Here is a 27,379-nt window from a genome sequence, read left to right as displayed (position 1 = left end):
TTTGCCTCCCACCAAATAGGAAAATGTGATTACTCAGTAATGCATTACACAACACTGGCCTGTGCTAATTTCTCTGTGGGCTGAACAAATGATTTTTCTCCATTATATCTGACCATACTACAAAATCCGAGCCATTTCAGAGCTTTTCAGCTAACTGCCTGCCACTAATATGTCAAATGGACAATGGCATAGTTAAGCTAATTTCTGCAGTTGGTGTTTTATGATGCCGGGAGAAGCTGTCAGAAGGCAGGGACAGGGAGATCTGATGTCACCTTTCAGATGAGCTGATGTCCCTTTTTTTTTTTTTTTTTTTTTTTTTTTTTTGAACAGGTTTAGCCTACATCAGGCACTCTGTTTTGTCCTATTGAATAAGCAGAATTTGTTACTGACAAGCAGACTCAATGAGACAAATGCTAAGCAAAGCAACACCCACAGACCGAATGGGCAGCTTGAATGGGCAGTTTGGATGGGCAGCTCTCTGTCATAGATCAAGAGCCTTGACAGGAAGGTGGATATGGAAAACAAACAAGGGGGAGACATCAGGATGAAAAGCTAGAGAGTAGAGAGCGTTTGTGCTTGCCTCATAACAAAAACAGGAGATTGCATGCTGGTATGTGAGAAAGGGGGAGAGAGAGGGAGTGAGGAAAATAGAGAGGATAGAACGGATAGGGAGGAAAAGGGAGGGCTGCTCTCAGCATCATCTGACAGGAGAGAGGCTGATCTCCGACAGCAGGTGTTGGCGGCTAGAGAGACTGAGTCAGACACAGACGGAGTGATACATAGAGGAGCACCAGGTTGTTGAGGAGAAGAGACTGAGCTGTGAGGTAGCACTAACTACAGACAGGTAAGTGTGGATAGAGTGTACTGTGCTTGTAGGGGGAAACTGCTGAAAAATATATAAATTGAGTATAAGAGAGAGAAAGACATATTCGATCCAAGTAGCTAGAGAAGAATCTAATTGTTATTTAGCTTTGTGTCCAGCTCCAGGTGATTTGCACTGATCTCTGCATTCTCCACTGAACTTTTCCTCCATATCTTCCTGTCTCCCTGTCTCTTTCTCTCTGTGCACCCAGGATGTGGCTGACTGGCATCTCTAGTAAATTACTCTGCTTTCATTGTGCATTAGCTGCTGTACTTGATTAGATTAGTTGCTCTGTACTAAGTGGACCTGCAAAGCTTAGGGGTTTATGTGTACTTGTCTCTTTCGGACTGTGTGTATGTGTGTGTGTATGTGTGTGCCTGTCCCTGTGGCACATGTAGGGAAAAATGTGGCCAAGCAAAACATTACTCCTTTGAAGAAAAAATATGATCCACATCATTTTTTGTTCAGTATTTATGGATATTAGAGAGTCAAGCCAATAGCAAGACTTTAGTCTATGAAACCACAGAAAGGCAAAACCTGGAGCTGCTTCGATGATGATGAATTGGAAAATAATATCCTGTTTTGCATGGAGCACTCACACCTAGTTGAGCTGTATTTGACTTTGTCGATCATTATCAAGAAGAAAATGTGCCATAAATAAAGTTTGTGCTGTGCTTGATTCTGATTGGAGTACCTCCACGATCCGTCTGCAATAATGATGATGACCCTGTATAGTATTAGCAAACCGCAATTACAGCTTTAAATCCAGTGAATTATTTTGTAAGCAAAGCAAAAAAATAACTGTTATTTTTGGCCCAGTTAGAAATGAAAAATAATTTCTTTTCAATTCAGTCATTTGAACACCAGTTACAATCAGTACGCTGCAATCATGCTGACAGATTAAGTTGGATCTCACCAGAGTCTTCAGATTAACCTTGACGTTAAGGTATTGTTGCTGACTGACTGGTGATTTACAGTATGGCAAGCAACACATGAGAAGCTGTTTTGTTGTGACACTTTTGCTACTGTTTTGTGGAGGGGTTTGCATTTGAAATACATTTGAAATATAAGACCCTGTGTCAGTAAAAGAACCTTCCTGTTCAGACTGTGCAGTTGCAGATGTTACATGGTTAGACTTAGAATTACAGAATCACTTACTAATCTGACTTGCCTTCATGAGATGGGCTTAACTGAATTGGGAAGAGCTAGACGATTAGGCGCTCTATTTCCCGTCAAATATGCTTGGATTTTGTTTAGCATCTTATTGCATAAAGAAATCATTGTTTGTTTGGGACATAGTTATAAAGTATGGATATTTCTCATTTCTATTATTACAGCATGCCTCAAGGTCTTCTCGCTGAGGGAGACTTGTGTGCTGAAGTCCATTTGCTAAGCTTTAATGGACAAAGTTACTCTACCATTAACAGACAAGCTTACTCTATCATAGCGGCACTCTGATACTATCTGACTCTCCATGCAATGCCTGAAGCTATTATTTGTTTGCCAAGAAACCAATGCATCTGTTGAGCTGGCACACATGTAGTGGTCTTGTTTAGCCTGAGGTAAAGAGTATTCTCTAGAAGAACCATTGAAGATTTTTTTTTTTTTTCTGATGAGCCTTTGGGTAATCCTCGGTCACTTTGTCTTTCGATATAGGCTTTTTTCACCATTTCACTAATTTTATAATGTATTTTTTAAAACCCTATGATTATTTTTGCCACTGCAGTGATAACAATCATATCATGGCACATGCTGGTAGGTCTGACTTTCAGCTGACTCGGTTACTCTGTTTAGACTAACCACAACTGAGAAACTGATGACACATTATCTGTACACTAACTTTATTGGCAGTACAATTATTGTGAATTAAGATATTTAGGTATCCATTATAATATGTTTATCTTTAGGTATATACAGTACTTATAAAATGTTGCTATTAATACTATTCCAATGTGCTGGAAAATACACTAGAATTACAGGATACTGACCTCATACTGTAAGTGAATGGATTTTTGTTATGGCTAGCATCATGCAAAAGATGATTGGTAATGACTAAACATGAATCATCAGAATACAGTGTTACCATAAGAAGTACATAGAAGTACATGGGAATTCTAGTTTATTATTTGCAGAGAAATTACAAAACATACCTCAGAAGAAAGTAGACAGTAGATTGTGTGGTTCATGCATTAACATGTCAAATAAATGGTTCATTTGCTGTGTCATGGCTGACTCTGTGCTGTCATGAAGTAACACACTACAGAAACTACCTTTGTGCTTTAAAGTCAGTATGTGGAGAATTCATTGTTGCCTGGCTCATTTGTATTTGCAGGTGCTACATAGCCTGAGCCATGATTGGACTGCAGAAAGCTGGAATTCTTATCAGAGCTCATGACCCAGCAGTCTGCAGAGGCAGCTGCTGGCAACGCACAGGATTAATTGGTGGATTTAGTTTCAGAATGCTTTGTGTCCATTTTAGAAACATTCTGCTCCCACAAATTAACATAAAGACATACGATTGTATCTCGAAAAGCATTGTAATACATCAAGCGAACGGCTTCAAAGTGAAAGTCATTTCAGCATTTTGTTCAATGGTCTACTGACATCAATGCTGAAGTTAACATTTGTCTCTAGTACTTCTTATTTATTTTTAGTTATTTACTCTGTTGCTTCATGAATATGCTCTTATGAGTCCCCATTGGTAATTCATAATTAGTGAAATGAAATCTAAATAAATCTAAATAATGTGTAAACCTAAAGAACATACAGCTTAGTCTGGCAGTTCTGCTTAAAAATGCTGGCTTTTAACAGAAAGTGTATGTAAAACGGAGCTGAATATTTAAAATATTGTTTAAATCAGTCTGCTGATTACAGTCAGCTCATATCTTTGATCATTGCAATGTACAGTAAGTAATGTGTATAATTCAGCAAAGGAGAAATTCTTCTAATTTATAACTGGAGAAATAAACTGGTCAGTCTCCTGACAAATGACAAATGTCCTTTTAAGTGACTCATGAGTTCAGTGATAGTACCTTTAATGTTACCAAATTATATGCCAACGTTTTTTCTGTATTATGGTTTTTGGGCTTGTTTTCCAAATGTAATGTCTCAAAATGTTTCAGTAATAGGTGTTGCTACATAACACACACTTATGCAACTGCAACTGTAACAAGAAATCAGCCTCATAGAAGTTTTGCAAATTGTGCACCAAAGAGCCAAAGGTCCTCAGATATCCAGGATGATTTTATAATCAAGAAAAATAAACCACAGATAATTGTGATAGTGTGATAATGTCCATAAAAGCAGGCTATCAAGTATTGTTTATTAATGCTGGCAGGAGAAATGTGTTATACTCTGCAAAGAAGAGAAAAAAAAGTGTTAACTGTTCTCTCTTGACTCTCCATTCACATGGATGTGAATAGTTAATCAGATGTGACTGAAAAACTTTCATGTGGTTTCATGTGTGGGCAGTTGGCAATAGGCAGCCTGTCATTGTTTAAGCTGTCTAGGTGGGTGTTACTTGTGCCTCGGGTTTGTGACATAGTGACCCTGCCACCTGGCTGCTACTGTGCGTAGATTTGACCTATGACACTCAGTGTCAAAGCTCATTAGGAGTCTTTCATTTAACATAAGGAAACACAGGGTTATTTATATAACTCAAATTCGTTATAACTAAGGAATTAGATCAAAGGTATATACAGCATTTTAATATTACACAAAATGATTGCTTGAATAATGACACAATTAATAGTAAAGGAATCAGTAACTATGTTAATAATGAACATGAATTTAAAGCAGAAATAAAGATTTACTGGGTCATTCTTCTCAAATGTGGGTAGTTGCTGGTTTTAGTCCATCTGTGATAGTGAACTGAATATTTGTGTTTGTTGATGGACATTTTTGGACCATTTTGTAGATCACTGATTAATCAATTGATTGAGAAAATACATGGCCAATACATTCATTAATAACGAAAATCATTACAGCACTTACAAGATTATTAGCACAACAGGTCTTTGCCAATGTAGACATTTGGGATTGTCCGTTTCATATTAACTGCATAATTTGAGTACTGACAAAAATATATACATGATGATTTCATGTAATTTTATATCCCCTGCTGCCGGAGTGACAGCAGGTGATGAACAATTCCCGTATATTTCTTTGATTTGAGTTTTAATAAATCCATATCTTACAGTGTCATCTTATCATATGTCAGGATGGTGTTTGATAATATGTGCTGGCTGTGATTGTCAGAATCTGTTCACCCAAAATCCTTCTGTGAGTCAAACTTAGCATTTACCCCTGTTATCTGCCTTGTGAATCGTTACAGAGACTATATAAACACACACGCACACACACACATGCACACACACACACGCGCACACACACACACACACACACACACATACACACATACACAGACAAAACATATTCATCTTCTCTGATGACAGTGATGAGAGCCACATGGCATCATCAGTAGAGAAAGTCTCAGGCTGCCTTGCAACCATCATTTTTCTGTCTATTGAATCTTTCTAAACCAAGACTGATCTGCACCTTTGAGCCTTGTCTTTCATTATGGATGTGCGTAGTCACACATCGGCTGTTGGGCTTAACTATGTACATGCTGAAGCAGAGAGCAGATGACAGGAATCTTCCTCTTCCAAAGGGTGAAAGCTGAAAGACAAGTTATTTAAGTGAATTGATTTTACAGTATACAGCATGTGAAAACACAAAATCCTAACAGAATTTAATGTATATGTCTTCACTGGGAGCAGCATTTGACATATTTCTTTATTGTTTTGTGGCTGTTATATGGAAAATGTAACAAAGTTCACACTGCAGAGCACGTCAGTACCGAGAAGCTGAGAATGCTGCAGGAAAGATCTGACAGCCTCATTCAGTCAGTTCCCTGGATTCAGCAGAGATCAGAGGCAACAAAGAACAGTGTTCGGCTATGTTATAAATAGATTTCCTAACCTCAAGTCCCGGTCAGCTCTGTGTGTCATAATACTGCAGCTCTATTTACCCAGACGTAGAGATTCTTCTGAGCTGTTATAATCCAGGTGTTTTCAAATAGGGAGAGCTTCATTGTCTAATAATGGAGTGTGCTTCAGAAGGAAGACCACACCAAATAAACTTATTTCAACCAGTGCACCATTAGAACACTGTGCTGTGCCTAGATCGCAGAAGGGAGGAGATAGGTGAGTGTGAGCGTACAAGTCTCCACCAATTCTCACTTCATTATCACCAAGAAATCAGATTGTCCTATGGTTCTGTGTTTAATTTGCTCCAGCAGCGTTTTGAAGTGCCCTCTGCTGCAGGTTTTGTGAACAGGATGCATGCACAGACGGGCTCCCAGTTCTAGCAACTGATGGTTGTGTGAGACAAAGTGTGAAGTAATATGCTGTGACCAGAATCCTGGTCAGTTTGGTAATCTACTCAAATCACACATTGAATAGAAGAGACTGAGAGGAACAGAAGAGCTGTGTGCACGGGGTTAAGAGTTGGAGGTGAAGCTGAAGATTCTGTCTTTTCCTTCCTAGTATCAATTTTATTATTGTTATCCCTCGTTTCTGCTTCTCCTTCTGCTGCAGTGCAGTTCTCCTGACCTTTCCTGTTTTAAAATCTTGCCTCCAATCACACTCATCTCATCGTTTTCATCCTACCTGGTGTGAGGGCAAAATGCCGGAAACCTTTACAAGGAGAACCATTTTTTTTGTTTCTAGGAAATACTTTCAGGACAGTGGCGTAATAATAGCATGCTTCTCAATGTAGTAAGAGTTGAATGATCCTTTTCAATGGGATGAGTCAATTGTGTTACAGCCATTTTCCTGTGCTCTTATTGCTTAAATAGGAAACTCGTTCAAGGCTAGCCATAACCTCTCTCTCTTTCTCACCACCCCTCCCTTCACTCTGACTCACAGGAAACAAGATGGGAGGATTCCTCGTGTCTCTGATGAAGTAGAGTCCTCACTAGTGCACTCCCACCATCCATTTCCTCTTCCATCGATTACAAAGGTAACCTAAGTGATTGACCTCTTGTTGTTCTTCTCTAAACAAGGTTTGAATTGGTGCTGTTGCTGGAATCAGACACTGGAGCAGTACCAAAATCTGAAAATGAGAATTTTAGCATCCATGAAATCAAACGATGGTCAAACTTTTTTTACACAGTGGAGATGTTTATAACAAATATCTTGGAAAAACAAAGCAGCAGCAGAAAAGGCACATTTATGACTGTGTCACAGCTGCTTACAGGGAAGACCTGTTGGATGGTTGATTCTGGTGAAACTGGGAATCATCGAGGTGGAGTGAACGGTTTTTAATATAACATTACAATGACAGTGGACAGCAGCAGAGAAAGGAGCAGCTTTAAAGTTTGGATAGTAATTTCATGACTGGCTCACAGAGGTTATTGCAAAATCTGACGGCTGAACTGAAAAGGGTGAAGATCTTTAATCAGCAGATTGGATTAGAAGCAGGAAAAGAAAGAGACTTAAGACCAAACATTTTAGTTTCTGTATTGTTTGTTCAAAAACTATAAAAAGCACATACTGCAAATGTTCTACACTGGGTGGCACATTCCTTTAACAAGATGAACATGAATGTGTAGATATTTTAGGTCAATCTGTTATTAAACCAAATATTATATATCTATTATCACATCTGTTATCATCTATATTCTATAACTGGTAATCTGTGGTTGAAATTAGTGCCCCACAAATGCACTATTTACTCCATTTGAGTAGTGTTTCAGCAGTCCATCCCTACTGTCATAGCATATGTGCATTTTAATTCCTCATTCACTTCATATCTTTTAGCTGTTACACAGGTGAAAGGTGCTTCTGATGCCCACACGCCCACTGGCATAGTTGGCAGGCTGTTGTGGTGCCTGACAGAAGAGTATGTGCCCCCTGTCACAGGCTTCTGAGACAAATATAGATCCACAGCAGTTGTTCCTCTCTAATACATACCACAGGAGGCACATTATTTTTATCACACTGGCACACAGTCAACATTAAGACAATTAAAGTCAAAAGCTTAAAAAAGACAGCAACACTTTAGTTTCATTGTGTTAGAAATTGCACGCTCTTTAAGTAATTCAGCCAAGTGTTGTTGCGTAAAACAGATATGATGTAAAGACCAAAGACAAATTCACAGAGCAAAGCTTGAAAGAGAAGGAAAGAGACATTATACTTCATTGGATATGTTGAAACGTGTTGCTTATATATTACAATGGACATTTTAGAGTAGCCTTTGCACATAGACATACTGCTGCAAAGATGCTGCAGTATTTGTGATTTTTTTTGGGGAAGGCTTACTTGACACACCTGCAAGTTAAAAATTGTACAATGCCATTTGTAGCTCCAGAGGTCGTCGCACAAGGTCTGATAAACCAGCTCAGTGCCAGCTGGGTCATGTTTGAAAATGAAAATAATCTGGGTTTGCACTTTGAAAGAAGTGAGCAAACTAAACCTCAAACTCTGTAGCTTGTTCCTCATCTCTCCTTCCAGCTTGAGGCTACATTTACTGCTACTAGGATGACATACCCAAATCTCTGAATGCATGAGATTGGTTGTTGAGTTGCATTGTTGGTAATGTAGGCACCCAGGTTTGACAAGAAACAAGAATGCATAGAATAAAATAAAGTCTTAATACAGATTTCTGGTTCCTCTTTATCCTTTTTTTAAACTATCCATCATGAATTTGATGATAGAGTGCAATGGCAAATTCATGTAGTACTCTTGAGTTCATTAACCTGCCCTGCTTGTCAAGTTCAGCAGTAATAGGGAGGTTCTAATACATTCACAATTAATGGTTTCAGCATAGCGATGCTAAAAGTTCAAGGTTTTTATAGTCTGAATAACTCCATATCAGACTAAGTAATAATAATGTATCACACATATAAATGCCTAATCAATGTTAATCAAAAGACAAGCAGTACTGTATATTGAGTGTTACAGTGCCTCTTTGCCTGAACTGATTTTTCTCTCCTGACAGAAGGAGAGCTGCTTCTGCATACAATAAACTCAGCAGCAGTTCTGTAGGCCCTAATCTCTGTGGCAATCAACCAGCTAGTCTAAGGTGTTGATAGGGTGGAGGGGGCCATCTGTGTGAACTACGTTTGTGTTCCCCAGGCCCCAGTGTCCATAGCAAGGTCAGGCTAGTGTCTGCAGCCAGACATATGGGGCCCCAATGGATTTTCTCTGGCTGAAGTGATAGGCTTCTGTGCCCTTTGATTGACTCTCTTTGAAGTGTGGTTTTCCTTTTTACTGTATTGCCTTTGAGGATGTGGCTAACCCAGAGAGCATAAATGGAGAGATGGGGATTAAGGTGTGGGATATTGCTTTGGATGCAAATCATTGACAATATATCCTTGGAAATTGAGTGGGGCTAGAAGTTAACGATGTACTGGAGTCAGAGCTTTATTCCTCAGCTTGCAGACTGAGGAGAAACATCTGGACGGTAAAGTTCATAGATATTAATGCCCCTCATATGTATTCACTCCCATTCTGTATTGTGACGCACGCCAATCAGCCAAGTGAGTCGATCAGTGAGTCAGTTGATCAGTCAGCCACTCACACTCTCTCTCTCCCTCATGCACTCATACAGTACTATCTGTCGCTACAGACACACATGCACACACACACACACACACACACACACACACACACACACACACACACACACACACACACACACACACACACACACACGCTGCAATTGCAGGTAATCACCTCAGAGAAAAAAAGAGATGTAACTCTCAAGCCTGCAGGCATCCAAACGGTGATACAGTGCGTTTACTGCAGAGGCACCATATTGTCTCTGAGGGCATCTTAAAAGACTTACAGACATAAAGTCTGAAAGTCCAGCACAGACACTTCCTAGTCAATGTGATTCGTTCTTTTCATGGCTTTGTTTCTGGTTTCAGAAATATAAACTGTAAAATGTATTAAAATTTTTAGGGTCAACACCTTAGCGCCTACAATGACCTTTTCTTATTGGGGTTCTTCAGTATATGATGTTCTGTTACATCGCACCACACAGTGTAGTCACCAAAACTAAACAGGATTGTACAACAACAGGTTGACTTTCTTAACAGCCAGAGGTGATATGTTGCAATCACAACAGAGCATTACAATCAGTATGATGATGATGTAAATCTGAATTTACCATTTTACCATTAAGTAAGAATTAAACAGGGTTATCAGGCAGGTACATACTATAATTAGTATTCAATGTACCTCTGTAAACGTTCTCAAATCCCAGTTTGGCATTTTGCTTAAGCCAGTCTAGACTAGAGTAAACAAGTAGCTTCTAATGAAATGTAACCTCAGGAAGAGACATTGTTTAAATGGCAGCCCCATTCTGGTGCTGAATCAGTCTTCTGAAAGTTTGATCTGTCCATACAAAATCCATATTTTCTGCATTTTTTTATTCAAACTACATAACCTCTCCTCCTCATGTGTACTTCACATTGATTTTCCTCAAGGGCCATCCATGTAGAGAGTCTGCTAACCATGTTTATCTCCTTTTGAAAAATGCTTAACATAGATGGGTAGAAGCTGCCCTCTTGAGAGCATTAAGTTATTAAGAAGTACTGTAGGTCAATATTTGTTTAGTTGGGGAGAGAGAAATTAAAGGCTTTTTTCACAGAATAACATCCCACACTGTTTCTCTTGTCTTTTTATCTCTCTGTTCCTCCTCTATTCAATGTGCTGCCATGTCATACCTGTTCTTGCACAGATTATTTCACTGGTGCTGAGTTGGCTAAGTCACCCATCAATCTATGGCATCTGCATGTGGTGGGAAGAGGGCTCAAACCATATCATACTGATCTCTCCTGGTGAAAATAATATTTGGAGCTTTTACACTGTTGTTTTCTTACCAAGATGATGCATTAAAAAGTGCCTGATGCATCCCCATAGTCCCCGGAGAGCACCACCTTATTTATTGACTTTTGCTATTCTTTTATGATGGCTACTTTATCTTATTAAGCACAGTACATTCAGAAAGTATTCAGACCACTTCACTGTTTTCAATTTTATGTTGCAGTCTGATACTATGCTTGTTTTAAATTCTTTTTTTTTTCTCATTAATCTACACTCAGTGCCACATACTGACAAACTAAGAACAGAATTTTAGGAATGTCTGTAAATTTATTAGAAAGAAAAAACTGAAATATGACATTTCCATAAGTATTCAGACCCTTTACTCAGCACTTAGTTGAAGCATCTTTTGCAGCAATTACAGCCTCAATTCTTTTTGGGTATGACACAACAAACCTTGCACATCTGGATTGCTATTCTTCTTTGCAAATCCTCTCAAGCTCAGTCAGGTTGGATGGGAACTGTCAGTGGACTGCCGTTTTCAGGTCTCTCTAGAGATGTTTGACAGAGTTCAAGTCAGGGTTCTGGCTGATCCGCTCTAGGACAATCACAGAGTCTGAGGTCCTGAGCACTGGGGAACAGGTTTCCATTGAGGATATCTCTGTACTTTGGTCCTTTCAGCTTTCCCTCAACCCTGACCAGTCTCCTGGTCCCTGCTGCTGAAAAACACCCCCGCAACCTGATGCTGCCACCACCATGCTTCACTGTTGGGATGGTATTAGGCAGCTAATGAGAGGTGCCTGGTTTCCTCCAGGCATAACATTTAGAATTTAGGCTAAACAGTTCAATCATTGTTTCATCAGACCAGAGAATCTTGTTCCTTTAAAGTCTTGGAGTCTTTCAGGAACTTTTTTTTTGCAAACTCCAAGTGGACTTTCATGTGTTTTGCACTGAGGATAGGATTTTTTTTTTTTGCTCTGATACCCATTCCTAGCTGCGAGGCCTTCTATAGAGAGGTGTGTGTCTTTCCAAATCATGTCCAATCAATTTAATTTAGAACAGGTGTACTCCAAGGTGTAGAAACATCTCAGCAATGGTCAATAGAAATGGGAGGCACCTGAACTAATTTTCATGTTGTTATAAAGGGTTTGAATAATTATGTAAATGTTACATACATTTACAGCCATTCCTAAAATTCATAACAGTAACTGTAAACATCATGTTGTTACTTCTGAAATAATGTAAAAAAAAAAAAAAGTTTTACAAAAAAATAAGAATTCATTGGTCAAGAATCATGAGGGAAGCCCATGATTCAACTGTAAATAAAAAAAATTCAGTTTGTGGCAATGAATGTAGATTAAATTTAAAATGTTTAGGTTTATTGTTTATAACTGGGGGTGTCTACACTAACCTTTTTTTTATTTTTGTGGCTTGCTCTGGATGAGAAGTGTTTCTCTGATGGAACCTTTAGAAATATGAGATGAGCAAAAAGAGGAAGAGAATCGTTTTACTGTATATCATTATAAAACAAAAAAAGAGAACTGTGCAGTTTTTGTCTGTCTACATGCAAGTCAGTGTGTGTTTGCATTAAAAAGAGAAGATAGTTTTGCAGAGTACAGAGGGAGGGAGAAATGTTGTCCCTCCCTTCCTCCTACTTCACACAGAACAGCTGTGTGTGTGTGTGTGTATGGGAGGGTGGGGAGCATCAAAAGAGGAAGGAAGTGAAATGATATTCTCCAATTTCAGCACATGCGGTTGCCTTACACACAGATGTATGGATTCTAATAGACAGCTGTCAAGTTGTTCTACTTTCTTGCCTGAGTGACAGTGTGAAGTGTCATTGTCAAACTCAGTTCTGCTGATAGTGACATCAACACACTTTCTCTTGTCAGCTTGCCTGTACACATATCTGTGGAATAATGACTGAGCTCAGGATAGCTAAGAATGCATTATTGGATGGACTGCTCAGCAGCCCCTCTAGTAAGCCTTTGTTCAAGAGACGATGCTTCAGTGATGTGAGTATTTTTCACTTGTTGGAAGTTTTGCTCTAGTTGTTGGTAAATTCTTAAGGTCGAGACAGAAAAATATGTTTTGTGTGGTCAAACACTAGATATTGCATTGTTGTATATTGTATAGATACAGTAGGTCAATACTTCACTATCCCAAGATTTGTTTTCAGCACTGTACAGAAACAGTCAACTATGTTTGTGTCTGCATTACTTTTTCTTTTTTTTTTAAGCTGATGATAGAATGCAAAATCTAATTATCAAATTCTATGTTGATGTGATTGTCATTAGGGTACACTGTATAAACTGGCTATGGTTATCACTAGGCTGCATTAAAGCAGCACCTACACAATCCAGTAGTTCATTGCTTCCCTTCTTCCTCAGGACAGATTCAGCACTGATGAGGTTACTGTGGAGTCTTTGTGTGGTTCACTGATAATCTGGTCAGCATAGGACAATGTTTGTTGACATTTGTTTTGCAGACAGAAGAGCAGTATCTCCCTGAATATCATATGGCACTGTTTATTTTCACATGCAACAATAGACTGAGGCTGCACCTTTGGCTTTACCAGTTCAAGTCAGGTGTGTCCGTCTTTGTGTGTGTGTGCTTTTATGGGTGTGACAGTGGATTTTATGGGTGATGATATGTGTATGTTTAAGTACATGTACACACACTTTGTGTGTGTGCGTGCGTGCGTGCGTGCGTGTGTGTGCGTGTGCAAGACTCACAGTGCCCTTCAGTAAATTTAAGCTGCCATGCGGAAACATCAGCTTGGCACTTCAGTCCACTTGTGTTACACAGTGAACAGAGGGCTCACCCCACAACAAGCACTGCCATCAGGGCTGCTGATATCCTTTCCTTCCTCATCTCAGGTTGGAGCTGCTTAAGATCCATGATGTGACCTCTGCAGATGAGAAATGCATGCCTAATGGTGTTATCGTCTCCTTTAACCTGTACTTGTGCCTCTGCTAATTGGACAAAACACTAAGCTGTGTTCTGTAGCAGTGCATAATCAAGGTGTAAACCAATAGATCCATTGATGCCTGTTTGTTTAATGAGCAGCACTGGTATCAGTACACCACCTGCACAAATGTTGATTACAAAACATCAGGATTATACCACATTTGACAGTTGCCAGACCACCCATGTCAATTTACTTCAATCCCTGCTTTGTACACTCTGTTATCCCCCTGTTGCTGCCTGATTGGTTAAGTGTTCCTTATTCGCACATTAATGCCACTGTTTTTCAGACAGAGTCTTTCAGCTAATGTGGCTGTTTCATGCAGTCAGATGAGCCGTTGACTGTAGCAACAGACCAAAGCACCTTGGAGCTTTGAGGCTCATTTTCCCCTAAGAGTTACTTGTTTACTGTGTCTTTGTCTTCAAACGTGGAGCTAAATGGATCTGCAGTGAAATACTTGTCAAGTGGACCCATTAGAGAGTGCTGTCTTAGCAAAATATGGAATTAGGGGGTGTCAGAAACTCCAACATGAGGTCTTGTGTCTTGTGACTGCGCAGCCAGCTTTCTCTGAGAGCAAAGATGAAGGATGAGTAAAGTACACAGGAAAGCATGTGAATACTGCATTACAAACAATCAAACCCATGTCCCTTTTTGGGTCTGTGTCAACTCTCTTCCTCAGACCTCGGACCTGTTTGCCATGATCGAGAGGATGCAGGTATTGTAAGCAGTCTCCCGACTTTCTCTTTTGTACTTGTTGCTTGATTTTGTAAATTGTCTCTCCCAGGTGCCATTCTCTGAATTCCTCTTGCTCTGGACATAAAACTTCCATTTACTTCTATTCTGAGATTCCTGTTTCTCTGGCTTCCTGCTATTTTTATATTCTGATCACAAGCTTGATACTGCAGATTATGAGAACAACATAATTATGTGTCTTTGTATCACTCTCTTTGCCATTAATGTGTTTTTTGGTATTTGTAGCAGAGACAACCTCAGGCTGTCTTTAGAAACCTTCTGGATGTGCTGAACAGAGCTTTTTTTGTTTTCTGTTCACAGCTGGTTAGATTTGTCTGTGTCATCAGAAGTGTGAAATGTTATGTTTTTCAATATACTGAGGTGGATTTGGACAAATACAGCTTGTTTTGTAGCAGTGATGTTACTCCAAGTTACAGGAACCTGAAATAAGAACAGAAATCAACAGATAATTTGATCTAAGATTGTTTTTGACAGTGCTGGCCTCCTTTCATCAGAATTATATCATACACTGTTTTCCTTTCTTTCATTTGATCTTGAATAACTCAGTATGAGCTTTAAGTTACATGTAAGCTCACACAAGGGTTTTTCTTTATTCAGTTGTAGGGGGTCATAGTATGAATTTGACATTAAGTTATCAGGGTCAACTTTCCAAGATCCTCAAACACTGTAAACACCATGTTAATCTGAGTAGTTTACTATGATGATATCTTGGGTGGAAAAACAGAATATTGTTGGAAGAGGCACAAAACCATATGTTTTGAAAAAAAGGGGCTCAAAAAGCCTGAATCTGTAGTTCAAGAACGAAGAATCAAACAGGTATGATGTGTCGGCTTGAAGATAAATATTACTAGTGGGTTCATTTTAATCTTAATGTAAAGCTTCTGTTGTTAAACCGTATTTATTTTTATTTAGTTTGAGTGTTAAGCACAAAAAGAACACAGGAGCTACATGTCTAGGTTGCAGACAGGAACTGTCAGTGATTATCAATCAGCAGAAAAAGAATAGACAGAGTAGATGGAATTTTCTATTTTGGCACTTTGTGACTCTTAAGTGGAATTTGTAGTTGATAATTGCAGTACGGCTTGGTGGAGACTAGAGTCCATCCAATAAATCCTTTTCCTTGTCCAATCGGCCGATATGAGCAATTTTAAAAGAACATTGGTATTGGCTGATGATTAAAAAGAAATATAGAGACTGAAGACGAATCCTTCAATGTTATACTTCTGTTTTATTCAGGTATGGTCCAAATACTGTTGAGTATCAATAAAATAAGTAACTGCATTACGACATGTTGTCTTGGTGAGTACACAAAACAAACGTTAGGAATAAATGTTTTTATCCTATTTGTTTCTGGAAAAAGATCAAAACAGAAAAGAATATTGGCCAATATATCAGCATACCAGATTTTAAAATAATCAATATCGGTCTTAAAAATCCTGCATCAGTCAGACTCTAGTGGAGATGGCTCCCTGTTCTCATGGCCCTCTGCTTATCTTTTTCAATGCTCTATAGACGCTAAGCTATAACTCCCTTTTACTTCCTCATTCTGTCCCACTGATTGAGCTTGTAGTATGTAAACAGAAACTATTGTCAGAAAGTATTATCTCACACTATCCTGCTGCACAAGTCATGGATCTTGACAAACAAACATGTCCTGTACTGTGCATGTCTGTCCTGTATCTTTGCCCATGTTTGAACCTGTTTTGCATTTATTTTATCTGTTCTGTGAGTATCCTATCATTTTTTTTCTCTCGCTCTCCACAGGGTTGCAGAATGGATGAGCAGAGATGCCCCCTTCCTCCACCCCTCAAAGTGAGTTGCAAATTGCCATTCTAGTAAAGCATCAGATATGAATATGATAAGCATCAGACTGGGCTGAGAGCAGTCATAAAGTGGTGAACATTTGTATCACGGCTTCTATACCTATAAAAATGACTCACAACAAATTAGCTCTGTACAACATATAACCAAAACCATGTGGACATGGGTCTTAATATGCTGCAACAAAAGTGTACACTGTTATGGAAAGCTTTCCTCTCGATGCCTGAAGTTTGCTTTGGGGATTTGTTGCCAGTCAGCCATAAGTGCATTAGTGAGGATGAATGCTGATGGTGAGCAGTAAGACCTGGCTCCCAGCTGGTATTACAGTTCATCCCAGAGGTGCTGGATGGAACAGAGGTCTGGGATCTCTGCTGGCCAGTCAAGTTCTTCCACGCCTTCTCCTGATTCCATGTTAGCAGAATAACAAACGTAACCCTGAAAGATGTAGAGCTTCAGTACATAATATTGTGGTTAGTAGTTTGTCACCGTGTTGCTGCTCATTGTTATTTTGTCTCATAGAACCAAAACTGAAAGTGTGACTTGCAGTGGCTGTTTGTCAGCTTGACTCATGTTCATTTCCCTCCCTGCAGACAGAAGAGGACTACATCCCTTATCCCAGTGTTCATGAGGTATATAAAATCTACTTGCCACATAAATAGATTACAGTGTGCACTGTATATTTGAAGGATGTCAAGAGCTCTGTGATTGATTCAACACACTAACTTTTAGTTACTAATCGCCATTTAATCACTGTCAGGTTCTGGGTCGCAGTAGCCCTTTTCCACTCATCCTGCTGCCCCAGTTTGGAGGCTACTGGATCGAAGGGACCAATCACGAGCCTAAAGACCCACCAGAGGGTGATCAACCTCCCTGTCCTATCTCCCACATCAAACTGGAGACAAACAGTACTGCTAAGATCTATAGGAAACATTTCATGGGCAAGGTGAGGATTGCAAAACATGTTTGGTTGAATTTTTTTTATTTACAGTTGAATCATGGGCTTCCCTCATGATTCTTGACCAATGAAATCTTATTTTTTTTGTAAAACTTTTTTTTTACATTATTTCAGAAGTAACAACATGATGTTTACAGTTACTGTTATTGTGTATAATAGCACTAGAAACATTTGTTTCATCTCCCCCACCTTCACTAGGAGGCTCTCCTTGAGCCTGACTAATTTAATTATCATTATTGGTGTCTTTCCTTTCACCATGTCAAACACGTTGGATTTATTTTAAGTAAGTCTTCCTATATACAGCCTGTCATGTGATGTAATGCAGTGCATTCCTGTTCTTGGTTAACATGGCTTAACAAGGACAAGGGAGCACTGGGTTTGATGCACCACATCTTCCTGCTAATGCAAACACAAGAGAATCATCATGAGAATGAGATTGTTTAGGGATCTGAACTGAGATCAAGAATGAAAACAGGACTATTCAGAATAAAAAACAGTCACCACTGATTGTGTATGATGTGTACGTCAAATTTTCTGTGCCCCTCTAGAATAACCGTTACTTTTAGATTGTTGCTGCTCTGTTGTGAACAATTTTCTGACAAACAGATTAAACGGGCAAATACTGCAGTATATTCATTGTATACCTGAGCAAATTTCAATTAAGATTTGTAATTGATAGTTCATTTTTCCTCAAGGGCAGTTAAACTACTTTTCCCTAACTAGAAGATAATTATTCTGTTCACCACACTCCATTCCTAATTTATTATGGCATTTTTTTTATTATTGTGTCACACTCTGTCACTTGCAGGAGTGTTCATTCTTATACTAATGTTTCTTCTGCTCATCTACCCCCAGGAACACTTTAATTATTACAGCATGGATGCTGCCCTGGGCCATTTGGTCTTTTCCATGAAGTATGATGTCATTGGGGATCAAGAGCATCTGCGCTTGATGCTTCGGTACTGTTTCCTCCTGTATTACTGTTATCTCTGACCTGTTTTCATTTGCATTTGTGCTTATTCTTATTCTAGAGTTTTTTTTTATTTCCTCTTTGCTTTTCTTGTTTCTCTTTCTTTCTGTGTTTTTCTATCCCTGGACTTTCCTCATATTAAAATTGCAACAACCTTGGCTTCAAATATCCATGTAATACAGTGACTTTGGCATTTAATAGGTCTCCAGAACATTCACAACCATTGAATATAGCATAATTTCACACATGACTTGCCTTTTCTGGATAGATTAAGTTATTTATTTGCTCAGGAATACTGTTAAGTCAAGCAAAAATGACACAGAGGACGCAGAGCATTCTCTGTTCTCACATGGTTGCATCAGTGATGAATTTTAAAATGTATTTTCCAGCTTGACTGCTGACAATATGCAGCACTGTGGGAAGGCTTGCCCCTGCATACACAGGACACCCAAATGATTTTCTCATCATAGTCACTTTCAGTATAAACAGTATTTAACAGACTAAAATAAATTGTTTGCTCACAGTTAATATCTGTCATTCTCCTACCTGGATTAGCATGTTTGCATGTTACGTACACTTCCATTGATGAAAACACATTAGTGACACACGACTCTACACGTTTCTTCATTACAAAACTTCAGAGCTAAAGATCTTTTCAGAATGTTATCCTCAAGATGTTTCTTGATTGGCCTTATCTTTTATAAGACTGTAACTTTTATGAATGTACCTACTGTTCTTCTACAAAATGATGTTGGTTCAGTCATAATGGTTTCCCTCTGCAGTGTTTTTTTTTTTTTTTATTACTTTCATCTCTGGCAGTGTTTTATAACACCTGACCTGACAGACGTCTGTCCCATTAAGCCATTAATGCCTTTTGTTAAATTGCACTGAGGTGAAAATATAATATTTTCACTTTCACTAATACTGTTTCCTGTAACATGTAGCTATCTAACACTAAATACCCCAGAAAGTTTTATTCTTGTATTTTCTTAAGTAAATAATTTATATTAGTGATAGCTGAGCTAATTAACTAATTCAAGTAAAACACATGACAAAATAGTGATTTGTGTTCTGGAAGTTGTAAAATAATGTGAGGAAAAACAAAAGTGTTGAGATGCTTGTGGACAGCCCACACTCAAGCCCCTCTGTACGAAAAACCCTGCTATAAAGTATGAAACAATGAGCACACCTATTCTTCTACATTGTATCAGCCTCCAATCCAACATCACTCACTGAAATCCTCTACTCCATCACATTCTGATGGACAACGGGGAGAGAGGCAGAACTCAACGCACCATATAATCTGTGAATCTATATTTTACCACTCGAGAGACTCCACTTCAGATTTTAATAGCTTCATAGCCACTTTGTTAATGGAGCTTCAGAGCAGATGAGTGTGTAGCAAGGTAACACACAGCCCACAACATTTTTCACATAGTGATGTTTTCCATTGGGTGGGCACCACCCACAGTCTGCAATTCGCATCAGTCAAACTCAGCCATTCTCAGACATTGATTCATAGTCCATATTTAAAGCAACTGAAAGAGAACTATAGGTACAAGTTACAATCCCAGTTTTTACTTCACTCTTAATGACATATAAATTGTAAAAGCATCACTTTATAATTTCAGTCAGTCCAGACTTCTCTAAGTGCCTTTTGTCCATGAGAACCATGGTGGCAGCAGTCCTTAAGCTGTATTTCATTTCATTTCATTGAATATAAAGGTTACAGGTTGTTAGGATTTGGAAATACAGTATAAATTGACTGGTTGGACTGTTTACCAAGTCACCTTACTCATTCCTGGTCTCACCACGAACAGTGATGAGACCAGATTCACAGTGATGACAGTAGCTGATGAATAACAAATAATTATGAGAAATAGATCTTCATTTTTCGCTGGCGATTGTTAACTTTACTAGCTGGCTAATTAAGCTAACATAAGCTCCATGAATCAGTTGAATTGCTTTCTCTGATTTTTAACAATTCTGACCAACTTGTTTCAAAGCTATACACTTGTAACTACTTTTACACACTTCCTGGTACAGTATTCAGAGTTTTGGTTGGTTGTTGTATCCCTTAGACAGAACAGTGACCCCCCAAGAAAGTAATGATGGGCCCACTGAACACTTGCTTTGTCTTTTCTCAAACACTTCAAGTGTAAAGATCATTACACTCCCAGCTCCACACAGACCTATAGAGGAAGTTCCCTCTGCAATGCACTTGCATGCATACTAAGGATCAAAGAAAGAAACCAGTAAAGCATGAGGGTTGGTTTGGATTAGAAATGGAATTTTGACGTTCAAACTCTTTTGCCTTTCAGCACAAAGCTAAAAACTTACCATGATGTGATTCCCATTTCCTGCCTTACCGAGTTTCCCAACGTGGTTCAGATGGCCAAGGTACAAGGTTTTTCATGCCAAATATATTACAGAAAGCTGTATTTAACTATACATGTAAGTACAAAAAAAAATCTAAACATACTTTTCCACTTTTAGCTTGTTTGTGAAGATGTAAACGTGGATAGGTTTTACCCTGTCCTTTACCCAAAGGTAGGCCCTGGTCATCAATGTGACAGTGACAGATATATCACCAACCCTCCAGCTTCGTCAATCTGACTGGAAATGTCCTGTTTTCTTGTCCTCAGGCATCAAGGCTCATTGTCACATTTGACGAGCATGTGATCAGCAACAACTTCAAGTTTGGAGTAATTTATCAAAAGTTCGGCCAGGTGAGTGTGCTGCAGAGATTACGCTGCTAAGCTTTGCTTCTGAAGTCATATGTCACTCCTCCTGAAAATGTGTTAACTTCTTTCTCACAGACGTCGGAAGAAGAGCTGTTTGGGAACATGGAGGAAAGCCATGGCTTTGTTGAGTTCTTGGAGTTTCTGGGCCAAAAGATTGAGCTTCATGATTTTAAAGGGTTTGGAAACTTTAAGTTCAATTTCCTTTATTTTTATCAGCAACACATTTAAGCACTTTGGTTAATGCTCAGTATAACACTTTACTTAATGTCTGTCAGAAGCAGGCCAGCACTCACATTGCTATTGATCAGAGCTTTAAACCAATCCCTGAAAAAGCGACTTAGATTGTCCTGATATTCGTAGCATTACTGACACTGCGAATGAACAAGCAGAAACAGTGCCCCTGGCTTTCATTCAGTGATGGATGAGCATGGATAGGCCATGTGCTCAGAGAGCATGTACCTTTTCTTCCCTTGTCTTTAACTCTCCTCTCTGCATTTCTCTTTTTCCTTGCCAGGTTTCGGGGTGGACTGGATGTGACTCATGGGCAAACAGGCACAGAATCTGTCTACACAAGTTTCCATAATAAGGAGATTATGTTCCATGTGTCGACAAAGCTGCCCTACACAGAGGGAGACTCGCAGCAGGTATAGTGACATTCCAGTGATTAATCATCCAACTAACTAATTTGTCTTTTCAGGAAGGTTAACAAGTTTTCAAAAGGCCTCTCTGTGTGTCTCCACCAAGTGTTTGACTGCAGCAGTAGTTAATCGCTTGGCGGCAACAAAATTCTCAGAACACATTTGAGTCAATATTTGCTTTAGCTTTGAGGTTTGGGGAAAAATCAGTAGTTCAAGCAAAAGATTTTTGTTTTTTGGCAAATATTTTCACTTGATCTCTTGCATAGGGTTGGATGAGAAGATGAGAAGACAATAAAAATGCTAGGGCATTTGAATTCCATAAAAATGTTGATTATAGTCTTTATACAAGTACAATCCGTTTTTTCATCTAACTCCCAACAAGAAAGCAGTTCTGTTTTTGTCAGTGTCTTACTATTATTTTAACAAAAGGGTAATTTTCTGAAAATCTGCGTTTTACTCAGAGTGCTATACGTTTGCAGGGATGTGCTAAGCATAATTTAATTCTGCAGGATTGGTGTCCTTACCTGTCCAAGAGAAAAATCATATATGAGAATATCCATTTAAATTAAAGTTACAGCATTTTCATCTTGCAGTGAAGTGTCTCTTCTGTCTTTGATGCCACATTGCAGTAAACCTTATTAGTCCTCACCTGCTCGTCTTTGGCTCTTAGAGTGGTTTGAACTTTGTTACCACAGTAACCCTGCAAAGATGGTCCATATTGCCAAGACATGAAGAAAAACAGAGAACATAAACAACACCCACGTTGGATGATTCATTCAGGGTGCACCCATCATAACATAGCATGATTTTAGGAAGAAAAAAAAAAACAGCAGAAGTTCTGTAGGCATATCTGACCGATTATGATATGATTTGAGCAGATGAAATATTAACAAATGTCAAGTGTCACATACCAGTCCTGCACATTTAAGTCTTTAATGCTGTAGTGCTGCTCTAGATTGACAGTTCATCTGCACAGAGAAGGTACAATGGAATAAAAGCTTTTCAGCTGTCTGGGTTCAGGAAGCCCTGTGAGAGTAAATATTAAAGTTGACGCCTAACAGACAGAGGATGATAGTTGTTGGCTTCCTCACCTCTGCAGCCACATGCCTCCTGCTCATTATCAAACTTCACTACAGTCTTAGAAATGAATTTTATAAAGTTTCTTTATTAAAAATGTATCAAAATGGATCCACTCATTTGTCTTGATCAAAATGGAAGCTAGAGCTTAGTTTTCTGTATAAACAGAGCCATTTATCAGTGAAACTCTGTTGCAGTCAGTTATCTAGCAATTACAAAGCTCATTAAGAGCTTTTTAGATGCAAGATAAAATTCTGAGAAATTTGCACAAATTTGATAAATGAAACTTGGAGTTTTGGACTATTTTGATTTTTTTTTCCCATTTACTTAAGCATTCATTCAATATTTGTGGCATATTTAGGGCTGATATGACTTCTTCGAGTTATGACAACTTGCCAGGGCTGACACAGATGGTTCATTGTTCTTGTGCGAACAAACAAACTAACCAAAGCTGTAAAGTAATTGGACTGCTAAGAAACCAGTAAGGAATCATCTCTAAATCCCAAAGTAAATATTTGCACACAATGGGTCAGCTCTTGTGACATTTTATGGAAGCATCATGAACACTAGAGCTAATATCAATGGGTGTGAAGTAGCTTTGTTAAAAGGATGTACTTTAGTATGTTAAATAGCATGATGATTGACAGTTAACCATTCTATGCCACTGCAGAGTAAGTGTCATGATGTGCAGGGTTTTCCTGTGGAGGAACCTGCAAGTTGCATCTATTTTTCTCCAAAGCACCTGCACTGAGAATATTTTTAACTGACCGTTTCCATATACCACCAACCTGCATAATAATAATAATTCTGGAGGGCTGAACAGCAATCTAATCTATTTTAGCAATCTGATATCCACCTGCATTTTAGAGTATTTTATCTTTTCATTTTTTTAAAAGCACATTTGTGAGACAGTATTTATCAAGCTTCAAACTGAAAATTCATTTCAACTACTACAAACTCATATGTACACATAGTTTCTGCTTTTCATTTAATTTTCAAGTCATATATTTTCTTTTTGCAAAATCTCCTAGCAAAAGGTAATGAGTTGACAAGATAGATTCAATTACAGTATAGGCAAGAAGGTATCAATAATGATTGAAAACACCAACATTTTTAGAAGCTATTGCTTGGATTAAAATTTACTTGAGTACATTTATGCTGTACAAACGTCCTTTGGCAACCTTAAGCTTTTTGGCAGGAAGGGAAATGCAGCTTTTCAGCAGTGATGATTTGGGTCGCTGACAGCCAGCCATCTGCAGCAATATTAATCCAATTTGCTTGACTTTTGCAGTGCCTCTACTGGTTTTGCGATGCATTAATTTCCACACAGCCAAAAGCCTTTGAAAGCTTGGGCCTAAATTATTCTACCCTACCTAGTCATCGCTGCATTTAATGTACAAGCATGGACCTTTGACAATATAACAATAAGCACTAAAAGCAACAGTGGATCAGCATAATTGATGCTACACTAAGAGTTCAAAAACAATTAAATAATTAAATTGATTTATGGGAGCCTACAGGTTATTTGCTACTTTTTAGTATATATAATCATAAATGTCATACATACAATAAGCCTGACTATGTGTATTTATATTTGAAAGAAATTTTTCATATATAACAATTTGAGAGACCTAAGAGTTGTAATTTATTGGCTTTAAAACTATGGTATCATGCATCTCAGAGATGAGTTTGTTCTCTTGAATTAAAGTGATGTTCACTTTAATACTGGAGCTATATTTATTCCTAGTCAATCTCTCAGTGCAAGTCCTGGAAGTGATTCTGTGATGGGCCTGTGTTTGTGATTCTCTAACTGGTTATTTGAGATGTTTCCGCTGTTGTTAGTTTTGTTTATCTGTGCCCTCCAGCTGCAGAGGAAGAGGCACATAGGCAACGACATTGTAGCCATCGTGTTCCAGGAGGCAAACACACCCTTTGTGCCAGACATGATCCAGTCCAACTTCCTGCATGCATATGTTGTGGTGCAGGTGGAGAATGCATGTACAGACAAAGTCATCTACAAGGTTGGTTCCAAGGACAGCCAGTACTGCATCACGACACTTTGACAGTGACCTTTAAAGACACAGTTTGTTTCACTCATTCATTATTCAAGAGTTTTGCTTCTTCTGTGTGGCTTTAAAAAGTGCCATATGCATCTTTCAGAAGTGTTTCATGCCATGCTTTCTCTTCCAGGTGTCTGTGACAGCAAGGGATGATGTACCTTTCTTTGGGCCTACACTGCCTGACCCTGCCATCTTCAAAAAGGTCAGCAGTCAATCAAATTCATAAACTCCCTTCCCCTTTACAAGCAGATATCATAAACGTTCATTCACTCTGCCTTCCCTTCTCTATACCCAACTCCTTCAGGGCCCAGAGTTCCGTGAATTCCTCTTCACCAAGATCATCAATGCAGAGTATGCTTGCTACAAGGCTGAGAAGTTTGCCAAGCTGGAGGTAAGAAAAGTGTTTCAAAGAAAACTGCAGCTCAGAAGTGAATGCCTGTACTGTGTGTGTGTGTGTGTGTGTGTGTGTGTGTGTGTGTGTGTGTGTGTGTGTGTGCGTGCGTGCGTGCGTGCGTGCGTGCGTGTGCGCGCGCGCGTGTGTGTGCGCGCATGTGTGAAGGAGTGAGTGAGTGAAATGATGAACAAGTTTTAATTTTTGATTTCAGAACAATCTTTAGTTCCTGTGTAAACAGGCTTGTTGTTGTCAGGAGCGCACACGTTCAGCCCTGCTGGAGACTCTGTATGAGGAGCTGCACATCAACAGTCAGTCCATGATGGGTTTGGGTGGAGACGAAGATAAGCTGGAGAATGGGGGCGGAGGAGGAGGAGGAGGAGGCTTCTTTGAATCCTTTAAGGTAAAGCCACTTCCTTCAATTGATAAAGCACATCGTTAATCTCCACATGCATGAAAGAGAACGGTGATGAGTGGAGAAACTTTTAGGATGTTTTTTCTTCCCCTGTCTCTTGGCTGGGATTCTGGGTATTCATACATGAAAAAAAAACAAAGCATAGAAAATCTGCATTATCTCAAAGGACCAGTCCTGTGGCATTGATTTGCTCATTTGGCTGCAATTGCTGAACTCTTTCACATAATGTTGTGGTTTTGAGGCTGGGGACTGTTCTGTTCTGTATGACAGGCAGTTTGCTTTGACTGAGAGTTCTCCATCAATGACCATTAGGGTGGTGGAGTGTAGCCCAGCCACTGGGTCGTAGGAGCTGTGATTGTGTGTGCCTGATGAACGATTTAATGACCTCTCATTAGTGAGCTGATGATGCAGCTTGCATGTCTCCCCATGGGCAGTGTTCCCTTGCTGTTTTTCTCTTCTCCATGTGTTGAGTGATTCTTTACCATCTTTTTTGTATTTCTCTGCAGCAGGTCTGCAGATATATACACCTTTCTCCAAGTCCTTCTCTTTATCTCTTTAAGTCCACCTCTTTTCCATATCTTTATACATCACCATTGTAGAAATGTGTTCTTGCCCTCCAGTCCTGTCTTTTTTGTTCAGCCTGTCAAAAGGCATCTTACAGTCTCTCATTTTCTTCCACACCTCCACAGATTATATCAGCAAAGATTTTCCACACTTTCTTTATCTCTGTGCTCTCTCTTACAGCTGTTGTCTGTCCTACTTTCTCATTGTCTTGGTCCTCATTTCTTTCGCTTTGTCTACTCCTCACATGACATAAAAACCCCACTACAGATTCTATCTTTTTAAATGACAACTTAAAAGATTAGAAATGCGGCTTGATCCCCCTCGAACACAATGCCCACACTCTCCTCGACCCTCTGTGAACCTGCATCCCTTTCAAACAGCCTCTCCCGCCTGCCTGTTGACCTGCACTGCCCCTAAGTGTTCAAAAACAGTCCTGCACACACACCAACACCTTTACATGCTCCCACACTCATTCATTTATTCTAAATACTCATACATGTAGCACCACAATATGCTCAACCTGTAGTCATATTGCTTAAAAATATTGGAGCAAATCAATAATAATTTGGTATTTGTAAGGATTTCAGACACTGTGTAGCAAGTCATTGCAGCAGGCATCTAAGTATGACTTGTCAAAATGTTTGCTGTGGGAAAAAAAAGGAACAAAATCCATTATGAACATTATAAATAAAACATGCACTGTATTAGCAAAGGTATTTATTAATCTGTACATGTTGGACAACATGTAAAGTGCGTTAAAGTATCGGTCAGTGTGTTGCGTTTCCACATAATATCAAGTGGATCCACTGACAGTATCTCCTCGTTTCTCTCTGTAGCGGGTCATCCGCAGCAGAAGCCAATCTATGGACGCCATGGGCCTCAGTAACAAGAAGTCACACACAGTCTCCACTAGTCACAGTGGAAGCTCTATCCACAATCCCACAGAGAGCCCCAAAACCCCAGGGATTGTAAGTAGTCCATTTTGGTTCACATGATGCCCACCAAACACTCCATTTAGAGTACAATAAATACACAGCACAGCAGATAAATCCACATACAGAATCCTCTAACCCCTATTCTTTTCTATAAGCAGCACTTTAACTAATTACACATTGTAACGCTTATGTCTGTATGTTAACATCAAATCACTTGCTTTTGTTCCTGACATTTTAAATTCACTCTTGCTTTGTACTAACCTGGCTGTCTTACTGATTGCCTTCTTCCATTTATGGTCCGTACTGTTCCTATGATTAGACGTTTGTTTGGAAAGTGAACAGCATAAATCACTCTTAGCATGTCATTTATTCTTATCTGTTGAGAGAATTTTCTTC

At 39.1% G+C, this 27,379-nt stretch overlaps 1 protein-coding gene across 6 annotated transcripts in view; it reads left to right on the top strand.

The window, feature by feature from the left end:
• rap1gapb (RAP1 GTPase activating protein b) overlaps positions 1–27,379 on the top strand; it is a 74,935-nt gene that overhangs the window by 40,813 nt on the left and 6,743 nt on the right. For 3 of the 6 annotated variants that reach the window (XM_026306396.2, XM_026306393.2, XM_026306392.2), the window contains exons 3-17: positions 6,790–6,883; positions 16,178–16,225; positions 16,825–16,863; positions 16,992–17,177; positions 18,045–18,148; positions 20,481–20,559; positions 20,656–20,709; positions 20,805–20,888; positions 20,979–21,079; positions 21,418–21,547; positions 24,484–24,639; positions 24,809–24,880; positions 24,983–25,069; positions 25,326–25,472; positions 26,885–27,016. In XM_026306396.2, coding sequence (XP_026162181.1) covers positions 16,187–16,225; positions 16,825–16,863; positions 16,992–17,177; positions 18,045–18,148; positions 20,481–20,559; positions 20,656–20,709; positions 20,805–20,888; positions 20,979–21,079; positions 21,418–21,547; positions 24,484–24,639; positions 24,809–24,880; positions 24,983–25,069; positions 25,326–25,472; positions 26,885–27,016 — 1,410 coding nt within the window. In that variant the 5' untranslated portion in view covers positions 6,790–6,883; positions 16,178–16,186. Of the gene's footprint in view, positions 1–774; positions 845–6,789; positions 6,884–12,433; positions 12,708–14,339; positions 14,376–16,177; positions 16,226–16,824; positions 16,864–16,991; positions 17,178–18,044; positions 18,149–20,480; positions 20,560–20,655; positions 20,710–20,804; positions 20,889–20,978; positions 21,080–21,417; positions 21,548–24,483; positions 24,640–24,808; positions 24,881–24,982; positions 25,070–25,325; positions 25,473–26,884; positions 27,017–27,379 lie in introns of those variants that run through there. The other 3 variants (XM_026306397.2, XM_026306394.2, XM_026306395.2) reach the window with 3 other exon arrangements.

The sequence above is a fragment of the Mastacembelus armatus genome, chromosome 5 (genome assembly GCF_900324485.2).
Source record: "Mastacembelus armatus chromosome 5, fMasArm1.2, whole genome shotgun sequence".
Classification (NCBI taxonomy): Eukaryota; Metazoa; Chordata; class Actinopteri; order Synbranchiformes; family Mastacembelidae; genus Mastacembelus; species Mastacembelus armatus.
This window is presented reverse-complemented; position numbering and strand designations above follow the sequence as displayed.